The sequence below is a fragment of the Aphelocoma coerulescens genome, chromosome 9 (genome assembly GCF_041296385.1).
Source record: "Aphelocoma coerulescens isolate FSJ_1873_10779 chromosome 9, UR_Acoe_1.0, whole genome shotgun sequence".
Taxonomy (NCBI): domain Eukaryota; kingdom Metazoa; phylum Chordata; class Aves; order Passeriformes; family Corvidae; genus Aphelocoma; species Aphelocoma coerulescens.
In genome coordinates, this window is record NC_091023.1 from 15,542,340 (window position 1) to 15,556,863 (window position 14,524).

At 46.5% G+C, this 14,524-nt stretch overlaps 1 protein-coding gene across 2 annotated transcripts in view; it reads right to left on the bottom strand.

Annotated features, from left to right (window-relative positions):
• Window positions 1–14,524, bottom strand: part of CCDC50 (coiled-coil domain containing 50) — a 43,437-nt gene that overhangs the window by 22,906 nt on the left and 6,007 nt on the right. For both annotated transcript variants that reach the window (XM_069024921.1, XM_069024922.1), the window contains exons 2-3: window positions 2,415–2,477; window positions 952–1,081 (exon numbers count right to left, since the gene is read on the bottom strand). In XM_069024921.1, coding sequence (XP_068881022.1) covers window positions 952–1,081; window positions 2,415–2,477 — 193 coding nt within the window. The remainder of the gene's footprint in view (window positions 1–951; window positions 1,082–2,414; window positions 2,478–14,524) is intronic.

Here is a 14,524-nt window from a genome sequence, read left to right on the forward strand (position 1 = left end):
GGAGATGCATCCTGCCTTGCAGACCCTGTATTTGCAGGGACCCCCATCCAGCCACCTCTCACAAGTGGGAGCTGGCTGAGCCCTGTCATACAAACCACCTGCTACATCTCATGCTCTGCAAGTCCACTCTGGATTGGAAAGCACAGTTTGTTTTGCCCTGTGCTGCCATGTTTCACTTCTACACCAGCTCCACAGCTGAGAGCCGTGGCACACAGAGAGCCAAACCACAGACCACAGGGTTAAGATGTGGTGTGTGTGTGGGGACTGAGAAAACTTGCAGAGCAAACTGGATCACTCATTAAAAACCCTCCCAGTTGCTGCAGAAGTCAGTGACTGCAAGAGAAGGCCTGTCCCCCAACACCCATCCCCATCAAGCCACCCTGGGGCAGCAATTCCCCTTCCCAGGTCATTTCACATTGAATAGCTGCAAGCACAAGCAGAGGCTTTCAGCGGTCAGCGCAGCAGAACACCAAAAAGCATCAGATACCCAGCTCCTCAAAAGCATTCATCAGGCACAGGGCAAACACACCACTATCTGCAATTTCCACAGGAGAGAGAATCCCCTGTAGCACTGGGTTATTCCTATGGCACAGTTCCTTCGCCCTCAAACTTCAGCCAGGGACAAGGTCAACACAAGTGGCCAAGTCACTCCATTTTGACAACAAGCAGTACAATGGGAAGGCTCCTTCTCATGGACAGGCAACAGTATCTAAAGGCAAGATGGGCTCCAGAGTCACCTGCTCCCACCTTGTTCTCATTCCTCTGTGCCAGAGCCTGGTGTCAATACTTTTTCAGCAATGGACAGCCAAAATGAAAAAGAAATAAAAGCAAAAGGCTGATGAACCCCACACACTGTCAACTTAAAGCAGCTCTGACCTAATGGGACTAGCATTAGTGCTTTGACCTAATGGGACTAGCACTCCCATTCCAAGAGCTCCAGCACAAACTCACAAGTCTTTTTGGTGTTTCTGGATTTGAGCACGGGCTTTCTTATCCTCCTCTTCCTGCAGTTGCTTGGCCATCTGCAAGTCATGTTGCACCAGACGATTACGCTGAACATTTGTGGCCAAGTGATGCTCAACTGGAAATAAACACAGACAAGAACCCTCAAATCAGGCTGCAGAACTTCACTGTGTGAAAAAGACAAACCAAGTGGGAGGGAGATTCCAGCCCAGACAGGAAGACAGATCTTGGCAGGGAAACACCAAGCAATCTATCTAAAGGTGGGAAAGTCCTGAACTGAAATTATGCTAGCAGCTTGAGATTGCCTCTTTTCAGCACTGAGGGGGCTGTATACATGTCTGTTACCAAAACAAGTTCTGCATATCTTAACACATCCAGGTTTATAGGGTATAGAGCCTAAATTTTAGGCTTTGAATTTCATTTGCTGACCATGGAAAATCACCCTAGATGAATAAAGTGGGTCTGGGAGGGACCACCAGAGGCCAGTGAGGATGAGCTAAACCTAAACCACTCCTTATGGATACTTCCCTTATTTGTTCTCAAGAACCTCTACAGAACAAAACTCCTCTCACTCTCAGCAGAATCAGTTCCAAAAATCTCACTACCTTTATATTTAGCAACAGAGCAACTTAGTGCTCCAGTGAGTCCTTTACCATACATGGATACTGCCTGTCAGAAAAAATGGCTAGGTGAGCTACAGCCCAAAGCCATCTTTAACTCAGTGGTCTCAGGTTCCAGCACCAATGGCACAAGCAGCTGCACCCTTGGTGGAGCAGCTGGCATGGCATTAGCACCTGGTACTGGCAGACACCAAATCGGTGAGAAGCTGATTAGAGAGGCCACCACAACTGAAGCTGCAATGTAAACATACCCAAAGTAATAGATAAGCACATTAAAAAAAAAAAAATTAAAAAAAAGAAAAGCACCAGTCACTTTGAAGATCCTGGCCATACCTTTTTTCTCCTTTATAAGCCCTTCTAGTGTACAGCTGCCCTACCTCAAAATGTCTGAAAATGAAGGCTTCTTTCAAAAGGCAGACACTGGCAATTCTGAAACAAGTAAACAGACCTCTTCTGGTTGTACTTCAGGTCAGACTATAAAACTTGAAGCTTCCAAAATTGCTAGTCGTTTCTAAAAACCTTGCACAGCAACAAAACCCAAGTGAACTCCTACAATGCAATTTTATCATAAACGGCATAAACAAACTCAACTCTAAAGGAGAGCACAAAATTGAAATATGAAATGCAACTATCTCTAGGGTACAACATGAGCTGGAGCAAAGCAAAGTGTAGTGTTACAGGACAGTGAAGACAGCAATAATAAACTGTATTCCATTAAAACAAAAAAATTAAATAAAAGCAGGAAGCATTTTTCTTAGCAAAATCAAATAAAGGCAGATATCTGTTGGGACAAGCTTGCTTCAGTTTGCACTAAAGATCATTGCTACTTACTCTCTTGTTCCTGTAAATTATGGGCCAAGGTATGATCTTCCAGAATAGCGAAGTCTCGACATACTGAACAGGGAAACAAAGTAAAGAGAATTAGCATCAGAAAAAAACAAAATCAAACAAAAAAGCATCACAAGAGCTATGGGAGTCAGGGGAGCATACAGATACATGGACTTTTGACACACTGTCTACCAGCCAAGGTCTGGACTTGTGTTTTTCCCCGCTCCTGCCATCATGTGTATTTTTGTGTGTGTTTATTTCTTTGTCCTTGTTGGCATAAAATGCCTTCTCCACTCTCTCCTGGACCTTCGCTTCAAGAACAGAACTGCCCATGCTACCACTGGATCAGACCTTCTGTACAAACCTCTGCATTCCATTCAAATAGAATATGTATTCATACCAATGCCCACACTGACTGCACTCAGCTAAAACCAAGGGCAAGCGTTTTTGTTTACTGTGACTTTCTGTGCCAGGTTAAAGAGTCTGAGAATAGTATTTTCATGGCACAAAGGGTACGTGTACACTGGCACCTCTCCAGAGCTGAGCAGACTGAGCTCCATGGCTCTCACCGCAAGGTATTTCTACCAGCTCAGGCATCATTTTCAGTTGTTTCTTGTAAGCTTCACGGACTGTTTGAAGTACAGATGCTGGATTTGCACCTACAACCCAGATATGGGATCAACCATAGCATTACAGGCAGGGATAAGTACAGCTTCTTCAGAAGATGCTGAAAATGATCTTGAGAAGAGTGAAAGGGGAAACGGAGGAACCCTTTTGGCATCAGTTTTAAAGCAGCAGATTTTTGCCAATGCGTATCACTTTCCCACTTGAACTTCCAAAGGAATGCTCTACCTACACTGAAGAAAAACACCAGTGTGCATTTTTAATTTGCTATGATAGGCAGTAGGGCAACAAAACACAAGCCACATACATACTGGGACAGGGACAGACACACAGCATCAGGCTCAGCCTTTTGGTTGCAGGTTCACATCAGCACCTCTGTAAACCAAAGACAGTAACCTGTGCCCCCAGACTGCAGATGGAGCCCCTTTTCACACATCTGCCAGACCTGGGGTTCTGCCTGTTTCAAGGGGAGTTTAAGGCAGCGGCAACAAAAAATTTACACTAGAAAGGTCTGTCACTCATTTTCCCCTCAATGTGACAAGCTAAGAAGCTAAGGGGACCCACAGAGGGGCACATCTCCCACTTCAAACATACGTCACAAAGCAGAGATCTACAAGGTGCTCCTGAAGCCGCAGAGGGAAGTACAAATCCCTCCTGCTCTGCTCCATTGGCAAGACCTCTGGGGAAGACCAAGGATTCTCTTTAGCAATGCACAGGCAGCCTAAAAGATGAACTGAAAATAACTCCAAAACCCCCAGAATGCATCAAAAGTACAAGGGGAATTTATCAGGACTCTGTTTGTGAAAGGGTTCAGAGTCAAAAAAGATAAAACATTTCCATCACCACAAAAGAAATGAGAAAGGAACTGCATTTTCCTGGGCCGCGATCCCACAAGCCCTCCCTTTTCTCACAGATGCACATGCTCCACTAGAGAAGCATCAAGACATCACTCCACACCCAGGCATCCTCACAAAATATCTGGAAGAGTTTCTAGTTGTCCGTACTAAGAGATCAGATAATGCTTTACCATATTCAATGGAATTTCTGGTTGAGTCTTTCTGCACTGAAGGGTGTTTTAAGATGACAAAAGCTCCTAACAGCCAGAGCAACACTTCAGGGAAGCACAGTGACACACAGCAGGGTGGAGATGAGGACAAAGGTCGCAGTTATACGATCCCATAGTGGCTCACTTTAAGCATGTACAGATCTGGATGGTGTAATTAGGGTTTTGTTGTTGCTTTTTTTCATTGCAACTTCTTTTAAAAAAGGAAAGATAATATGAAACTAAATAGCATTGAACCACTTCCAGTGGCCATTTCTGTACAAAGAAAGAAACGTTGCCTTGAGCCACAGATCTCGAAAAGCCACAGCTGAGTCACAGGCAGCAGTGCTATTCACAGGTGACAAACCCAGGGTGCTTGGTGGTCACCAACACATGCTTTTTACAGGATAGGGCAAGGGAATCTTGCCCACAGAGACTAATTCTGTGATCCTTAATACTGCTTCAGTTTCCTAGAGCGATTGTGGAACAACCATCTTCTACTCACAACAAGTATCAGCTGGCCTGCTGGAAGGGCACATCCAAGTCAGAGGTTTGAACCCTGCCATGAGTTCAGAGCTAATCAAAGGTACCTCAGCACAGAGCCAGTCTGCCCAAATCTAGGGCAGTTATTACTGCCATGTATTCAAAAAGCAACACTTGCTCTTGACTGTTTAAAAATTAAAAAAAAAAAAAAAAAAGAGAGAGAATGGGAGGAAAGTGTTATTTTTAACTGCAGTAGGTCTCTGAGCAAGTCCACAGCACAGCTGCCTCAGCAGCTGTACTTGCAAGACAAGGCAGACAGCACAGGAGCAAGGATGAACGTTTCAGAGCTACACAGTTTTTCTGCATAAAGATCACTGCTACAAGAAATGCTTATACAAATAAATCCAAGCCCTTCCCAAACTGATTCTGCACAGGCTCATACACTGCTCTGATCCCTGTGGTATTCAAGAGCACTATCTTGTCAGTCAGTCATGGTGCTGGCAGACCTTTGCTCCACCCTCCCCAGAGAGGCACACGTGCACAGGAGGACTTTAGCTTTGTTTTTTTTACTCCATTCTACCCACACCCAGACACACTCCTCTGTTTGGAAAAATACATGTTACAGAAACACACTTGGCACGTGGGCAAGAAAGTAGGAGGGCCATGGCAGGACACTGCTCCTTGTCTTTTGACAGTCTTGCACCAATCCCAGAAAAGTCTCATCTCTATCACTGAGCTTTATTCCTACAATGCAGCAATGATTGTTTAATCCTTTTGGGTTGAAGGGCCAGAAGACTTTGTAAAGAAAGCATGGACTCAAAAAGGCAAAGTCCATATACACTTGTGTTGCATAGACAGGCCTACTGCTTCTAGCTGCTCCTCCAGAGAAGTGCTGAAGTAGTCCATGGGTCTACAAACAAACAAGCAAACCAAACTCCTCAAATTCTCAGTTCTTAGAGGCTACAGCTGAAAGCTGCTGGACATCACAGACATAAAGCAGGGACAAAGGTTCCTGTTTAGGTTGTTTTGAAGCTCAGGGCCTGGTCCAGGAAGCACATATAGGCCAGGGTACCACCTTCCTCGGCGCAATTCCCAGCTCCTGACCCAAAGCCACCAAGGTCCAGTGCCAACCCTAACATGGCCACAGCATCCAGACCTGACGCTGTGCCCTGCCACTGCCTGTCCCACCTCCACATATCAGTGACAAAGCAAGTAGGGACACTGCCCGGGGATGAACCATGAGGCTGCAAGGCTTAGATATGAAAAAAGGGGCTGGGTCTTAAACCAGATAATAACTCACCAAGATCCAGGTACAGAGAGAGGGAAGCTGGACAGTTACCAGTGATATGCACACTGGAAGCTCCTCAGTGTCTGGGTTCCCTGGTGCTCCCATCTCACAGAGAACACAGCATGACTGGAGCAGACTGGTAGGGCAGCAGCAAGCCTTGGGTTTGTTCACACATTTGGAATTATTTGAGCATTGCTGAAGAAGCCATTTGGCTGCACACACACTCCAGTTACAAACCCAAACAGACAGCTCAAGCACACAGCCCTCTCTTTGTGCTGCTGTGGCTGCTGGCAGGGCAGGCAGCACAAGAAGACCTTTCGTCACTGTCAGAAACTTGGCTGGACTAGCTGCCTCCAACTCATCTGAGCACATTATTCTCAAGTCCCATCAGCCTGAGAACAACGTGCTAAGGAAGATGAGAACATCCCATTATGAACACAATGAAGCACTGTCAGACAGCCAGGTGGCAAAGGATGGGGACACCTGCACCTCCCTAGCAGATTTGGGGCTGATGGCAGTGCAGAGCATTCCTTCACAACTAGACCCAGTACCCATGGCACTGAGCCAAGCATGACAGCAGCTGCGAGGCCAAGGAAACCAATCCTTGAAGACTCACACCCAACAATGAGGCAACTATGAAATTAATTGGAGATGTGGACCAGCCAGACATGGTCTGAAATGAAGTTTCATCAGCACTACTTCTCCTTCCCTGCCCAGTCTCAGCAGGGTACAGCACAATCATTACTAGGTATTATATACTCTGGGTCTGTGCTGAGAAATAGGATGGCCTCAATGACAACAGACTCAATTTCTACTCTCTGAGAGGCTTTGCATTTAAGGGGAAAGAAATCCATTTCTTTGCTCCCTAACTGTATGCCTAAAAAATGAAAGGCAAGATTAACATTACCTTCACTGTTGCAAATTAACTTGACTTCCCATCCCTGGGTCCTGGCTGGGAGCCACCAGGCAGTCAAACAAGCAGCAGGGGTACAATCAGAGCAGCTACAATTGGCAAATCCAGTGAATCATGAAACAGTCACAACAGGTTTACCATAGTCTGATTAAGCCAATCTGCCTTGGCACAGCAGGGAGCAGACCTGGAATACACCCTGGCACAGCTGTCAATAAAATAAGTGCCTGCCCAGGAATCCCAGTGGCTCCTATAGCCAGCAGAGGTGCCAGCTGGGGCAGATGAGGGCAGGAGCATCACCTTTAACAGTGGTGGGATCCAAAATTCCTTCATGGAAGAGGAAGCTCACTTGTTTTGAGGAATCCTCAAGAGCCTTTCTGTAATCTCTAAGCACAGGTCTTCTCCTCTGGTAGTTCTCACTGGAAATATGCCTTTCTGTGCATTCGTGCATCTGAGGCTCTTGGAAGCATGGCTGCTTTATGACTGAGATAAGAAAGTCCCGAGGTACAACAGCTCAGCAAAATTTCATTAAATAACCTCTTCCATTTTATATTCTGCCACCCATCTCACTAACTTTCTCCAGCATTACCTCAGCTCCACAGGTCAGCATTTCTAACACCCCAAACTGCTTCAAACACATTGAGGTAACCACAACAGAGGAGCAAAGGCAGCCTTAGATGTTGTTAGTGATACTCAGATGCGTGACAGAGGTAGGTAACACCCAGGAATGGGTGGTGTGGAATATGCACTGTCTCACAAGGTCAGCCCCCACTGGCTTTTTAAGCAAGGTTCACAGCAAAACATCCCCCTCACTTCTGCCTGAAGTCTTAGATCCTGTTTTGACATCCACTGCAGGTCCCAAGGGCCCCCTTGGTTCACGTGGCCCATATAACGTGTCCAGGACATGGGCCAGTTCAATGACCCAGGGACCACAGAGGCGTGTTCCAAGCATTTCCTTTTGGGTCTTAAAAACCATCTCTTGCTCCCCACCCCCTCCACTCCCAGCATCTTCCCATCAGCATTGTGTGCTGGGTAATTCACAAAATAAACTAGGTGTGAGTCATGCTTAGTTTAGAGCATCTGCAGTTCTTGAATTCTAATCTGAAGGACAGGAGGGAGAGGAAAGAAACAAGTAACATGAAAAAGCAGTATCATCAGCTAAAAATCAGTTTTTAGAGCCTATAGAGCTGATAAATTAAGTGGCAAGCAGTAAATGCAGCCTTTTACAAGCCAGCAGTCTCAGGAGGATGCTGAGTTATGAAAATTTCCGCAGATTAGAAAGCAAGTTGGGATCTCTTAGATACTCTTACTAGCAGGGACTGGTCAGGCCACTCCAACCCAGGTAGATCTCCAAAATCTGCAAATTATTTCCTTGAAACAAAGCCAACCTGACCAAGCAGCCACCCAGCTGAAGGTGAGAGGAGATACCCTGAGGGCAGCTTCCAGATAAAACAGGCAACTGGGATGTTTCCTTCCCAGCCCCTGCAAAGCTGCTCTGTGAGATACATGGCTCAGCCTCAGCAATTCCCGTTTCTGCCCTGCCTCTCCCATTGCACCAGGAGATACCCGAGCTCCTGCTACCACACGTGGGTGCTGACAGAGGCTGGCTAGAACATGTCTGGCCGCTGCAGTTATACAGATGACATTCTAGGACCTTGCTCACCAGGCCCCATCACGCCGAGGACATCAGAAAATCATGCAAGGAGAAGGTGGATCCCAGACAGAGAGCAGGTCTGGGCAGCCTGAGAAAGGGAACAATTTCTGCTTCTCAGCCACAGCACCAGAGCATCACACATAGCTGGGAGCTATGAGGCAGCACAAGGAGACTGGGTGACTCCGTGGGGAACCAAACTGAGGGGTCTCGGCCAAATTCTCAAAGGTGCAAACATGCAAAATAATAATAATTATAAATAAGTAAATAACTAAATCACCAAACCACCATGTTTTTTTTTACTAGCAGTCTTGGCCTGGAAGCTAAGAACATCTTGGGATTTGGGAAGGAGGTTACCCTCTGCTCTAAGCAAAATGCCTTGAGGTCAAGGCCATGAGATTTTTGTGCTCTGTCTGCACCATTCTCCCACATTAAGCTCTCACCTGCCTAACTATGCTTTAAAAAGGAAGACTGTATGCATTTTGGAATCAAATCCCCAGAACTTGATTGTATTTTTTAACCTGCCTTGGAATAGAAATCATCAACACTCACAAAGTGCCTTCTCCAAAGGCTACTAGTTTGGCAGTCTCAGTTCTGTAAAGAAGCCTGCACACTGTACCACAGACCAGTCCTAAAGCTGAGAGAGCATCTGCTGAACACCTCAAAGCGGAAGGTGATGTGCTTGCAGTGTAAACAGGAAGCTGGAGATACTCAAGATAGTGAAAAAATAGCACAAGGTACCTCAAAAAGGTTATCCTTTGAGCAAGCCCCAGCCACAAAATTTGAAAAGATTTATCCTGCTTTTATACAGAAGGCTGCCATGTTCTTCATCACTGAATAATTCCAACCTTCCTAGTTTCATCTGCAACATTTCTAAATAAGAGCAACTGTCCTTATTCCCAAAGCTTAAAATACAACCCACAGGTCAACAATGTTAAAGGCCATCTCTTTGACTTCCAGAAGATAACGCTGAGTTGGAGCATTTCAATCACAGAAACATAGAATAACTTAGGTTGAGAAAAACATTAAGTTGTAAGTACAACCACTGACCTGGCACTGCCAAGCCCACCACTAAAGCATATCCCATGTACACATCTTTCTAATACCTCCTAGAACAGTGACCCAAATACTTTCCTGTTCTAACCACTGGTCATCCTTATGCTGAAGATGTTTTTTGTAACATCCAATATAAACCTCCCCGACACAACTTAGGCCAATTCCTCTTGTCCCATCACTTGGTACTTGGAAGAAGAGACCAATGGCCACCTGGCTGCAACCTCCCATCAGGGACTTGTAGAGAGCAGTAAGGTCTCACTTGAGCCCCCTTTTCTCCAGGCTAAATACCCCCAGCTCCTCATAGGACTTATGCTCCAGACCCTTCCCCAGCTCCACTGCCCTTCTCTGGACTCACTCCAGCACTTCAGTGTCTCTCTTGTAATGAGGGGCCCAGAACTGAGCATAGGATTCAAGATGTGGCCACGCCAGTGCCCAGTACAGGGTGACAGTCACTGGCCACACTATTGCTGATCCAGGCCAGGATGGCACTGGCCTTCTTGGCCACCTGGGCACACACTGGGTCATACTTAGCCAGCTGCCAACCAGCACCCCCAGGTCCTTTTCCACTGGGCAGCTTTCCAGCCACCCTGTGCCAAGACTTTCAGAAGTACCTAAAAATGGCATTGAGCCTTAAGAAGTAATGACACCCATGCTTTGAAAAAAATCACCCTTTTCAGCCATGTCCAGTTGGGTCCCCACACAGAGTACCCTGAGTCACAAGAACTGTCCAATACCCCCAAGTCCTACAGCCAACATTGCTGTCACAGCTGCTGCTTTCTACTGCAAGGGCTCAACATACACAATATATTAACACTTTAAAGCAGAGAGCAGGTAGATAAGACAATATGTGTTAATGTCTGCAAGTCATTACCTGCCAGGCTGAGAACACTCAACTCTGTAGAAATTTCTTGATTGCCCCAATGTCCATCTACCTGTCCAGAACTGCCTACACCCAAAACATCTCCAGTGAGCTCAGCCATTGCATCGTGAATCTACCAGTTAACATCCAGGTGGACAAGTACAAAAACTTCCAGGTAGATATACTTGTCAGGGTATGGCTCGGCTGGTTTGACACCACAGTCAAATAGTAGACCTCAGGCAGCCAAACACTTCACTCACAACATCTGAGATGTAACCGGGTGTGTGTATGGAAGATAATCTCAATCATCTGTGAGAACAAAAGCTGCTTGTGTAGTTCATCCTCTCCAGCATTTGACACAGCTTCAGTTGACTCAGCTAATACCACATGTGCAAAAGGAACAACCAACAATAAAGGAAGGGAGAAGTTTTCCTAGAAGTCAGTTTTAACCACTACCTCCCAGCCATGGACCACAGCAAAACAAACAACACTTGACTTCAACAGCTGTGCTTTACCCTCACTTTGCCCAAAGGCAAACTACCACACACATCACAGGACAGGAGTTGCCTTCACCAGGAGAGGTCAAAATCCCGGGCCCTTACAGGCCCCATGAGCACCACTGTAGCTGTAAGACACACCTTCAGCTGTGTCCCATGGATCCCAAGATATCCCTTTTCTGGAAGGCTTTTTGGTTTCTTTTGCAGACAGAATGTCATGGCAGCTCTAGCTTTAAACCCAATACCACTCATTTAAGTTGGTGTAAGCGGCGGGGAAAAGAAACAGTCTTTTTTCAAGCGCAACTCAAAACAGCCACCCACTCAGAAAATTGCTGGGGCATGGAGCTTGCATCTCAAGAGATTTGCACTGCATGTACACTTCCTTACCCCACACCAATCTCCAGTGGTGATCACTGTATTCTGTTGTTTTATCTGATTAATTCAGCTTTTATTTCAGCATTTTAGCCAATTTTACGCTACACAAAACTTTCAGAAGGACACACTGAGTTTCCCAGACAAGCAAAATTTCTGTTCTCTGGTAAATACACACACTAGGTTTCCCAGATATGCAAAACTTCTGCTCTCTGATGAATGCACAGCTAAACCCCTAGTTCAGTTCAGCAGTTTCTCTGCAGAGAGTCGGCAGGCCCACTTTGTGGTTCAGGGTGGCCTTCGGGAGCCATGGCACCCTGGATTGCAGGTATTTCACCAGCATTTCTCAGCCCTCAGGCTGTGGTGAATAACCTCACACAGCAGCTCCAAAGAGGCAGGCAGGCAGCCGGGAGCAGAGATAACGCAAAGCGTCAGCTCTCCCAGGCTTCTCCTCCAGCTTAATCCTGAGAGATAATGTAGCAAAACACAAGGGAGACAGGATGCAAAAAGGGAGGTTTCAATGCCCCTCTGGTACAACTTCATGCCCTGACTCAGTTTGGTGACTGCTTACAAAAGGCTGACTGCTGGAAACTTCACACCCACACAGAAGGTGCCGAGTGCCAAAAAAGGTTCAAGTTCCTTCCTAAACCCCACAGTGCAGTTTTTACACGACAGTGACCTGTAGTCATACAGAGAAACAAGAACCTCTGGAGAAAACAAGCAGAACAAAGACTCTCACCAGAGATGCCACTTTCTCTTCAGCCTTTGGGTGACTAGAGCCAACCCTGAGACTTCTCCATGGCTTGTAGCTAAACCAGAGCTGCAGCTGAAAGGACACACCACAGTATCAGTGCACATTTGAACCAGCCAGGTTTTATTCCTCCAGATCAGATACCAAGAAAAGCAAAGCTCCAGCAGGATGGGCCTCCGGGCAGCCTCCCAGCCTTGATGGAAACCCTGTCAGCTGCTGCATTCGAAGCTGAAGGTATCTGAATTGATCCTGCAATCAGCTCCAATTCTTGCACAGATTCCCATCAGCTTCCTTTTCCCTAGAAAGGTGGCTCCTAGGATGCAAGGAAAGACTCCTGTCTGCCACCCGTTCAGCTGCTGCCAGCACTGCAAAGCTGCTCTGCAAGAACAACCTTCCTCCACCTAACCAAGTGAGGTTGTTGATTTATTTCAAAACCCTTTTTCATTGCTCCACCAGCTCCTCATGGGTAGTCTCCCCTCTCCCCCTTGCTTCCTGTGTTTAAGTTCTCCAGGTTTATTAGTCAGCTCTGGGGAACACAAAGTACCAAAGCTGGCCCCAGATCAGTCAAAACTCCACATCCATCTACAAGTCACAAATCAGTAAAGTTGCAGCACTAACAATACATGTTCCCTTTCCTGTCACGGCCTTGTGCTGGCACACTGCCGTAAGTGCAGATTTAAAACACTGGCATACAAGGGCAAGAATAAGTCCCTGGCTTCTGAGGCCAGATGGACAGTGAGGCAGAGCTCCCTGCATCATCCTGAAGCAAACCGTTTTGTGGCATCTGAGCCCACAGTTCACAGGCATTGCAAAGCATGAGGAAGAAGCAGGATGGCAGCCTTTTCTCCTCTCCGAGAGCATAAAATGAGCTCCAGGTCAGCCAAAGTAAAATTTTTTGTTTTGGAAACTATCACCTTCAGGTGATACTGCATATTCACAGCTTCTTTAAAAGAGAAAAAGTAAAAAAAGAACACTTTAATCAGGACCAAGTAAGTTCACCTGATACACAGCCAGAGCCGATGCTGTCGGCAATGCCAACAGCAACTGCCTGGAATACCAGGTAACTGAGCTGGAGACAAAGGTGCTTTTTCCTTTTATCAGGGATGTGCAGAATCCAGGCAGGGCTGTGCAGCCCTAGCCAAGGACCCAGTCCTTCCAGTACTGCAGTTAAGGTCAGGAGAACCCAGCCTCTTCCCAGCATCAACTTCCTTCGGAAACCTGGCTCCAACCAGATGGCCTGCAGGAGAGCACAGCCCTGTGAATGGCAGAGCGCTCTGCCTGCCATGAAAACAGCCAACACCCTGGTGGCTTGGAAAATTCCCAGGACTTCTCCATGCTGTGCTCTACCACCTCACCCCAGCCCCCAGCAGCACTGCCAAAGGCTCCAGGAGGCGCTGGTGAATTTAGGACATAAATCCTTCCCATCCCACCAGCCAGCACCCCAATAATAAAACTAACACCAGAATAGAGGGAGAGGCCATTTCTTTGCACCAGAATGCTACAAGTAATTCTTGCCATATCCAGAACAGATAGATATGATAAGCTGCTTTTGCAGTGCAAAGTCATTGTGCTATGCAGAGGTGGAGAAGCTTTCCATCCACACCAGGGCAGGATGCCCTAAGCCAGAGCAGCATTACCCTAACCCATGTGCCAAATCAGTGGCAACAGTCCCTCTGCAAGGAGCATTTCCAGCCAGAGCAGACTTCAGCCTCTTGTTCTGTCTGGATGTAAAGAGCCAATGCTACACATATAACATAGAAAGGAATTAAAACCCCTGCCTTCTCACTGCCAGGAAATATTCCTGTTTGCATAAACTTCCCTCCTCCCTTTTGCCCTGTTACTTCTCATGTCACTCTTGTCAGTATCCTTATGGTATGTCTGTGTCTCAGTGTTTTCAAATATTTCCTCACTTATGTCCTTTTCCCCTTTGTCATCACTTACTGAACACCATATACTGAGCCCACATAACATTTCCCCTTAGAGCTGACTCCTCTAGCTACCAAATTCTGGTTCAGCAAAAAGGTTCAGGAAAGAATGAATGAAAATGCACACAGGAAACTCAGTTTTACCACACATGGCTTGTTACACCTCCTTTGACAAGAGAAGTGAATAAAAGTGACTCACCTACAAACCCACTTTGACTTTCTGTCCTGAAGAGCACCTACTGCAGGGCAGAGCTACCAAGAGCACACAGACCAAACCTCTACCAACCCAGGCTGAAGACAAAAAGATCTCACTATTTTAGTTTGGCCGACAGAGCATTGTGGCAGTGGCATCATGGGTTGGCATGCAATTAAAATAATCATCAGTTGAGTTTCTGGAGCCTGACACAAAATAATTGGGCAGGTGCAGATGGGCTGTGCTAGGCTCTGAGCAGGCTTTCATCTACACCTTGCTCTCCAAGGAGAGTAACACTTCTGGCAAGCTTAATTCATAGGGTGTCTGGGGTTACATGGTAAATTTTATGAGGCCCCAGACCTAACTGATCCCCTTTGCTCAATGCAAGGTTCACAACAGCACTGCCTTGCACCCCTTACACAGACAACCTGATGCTGCACTCTCCTGTTCTCTTTCCAGCCC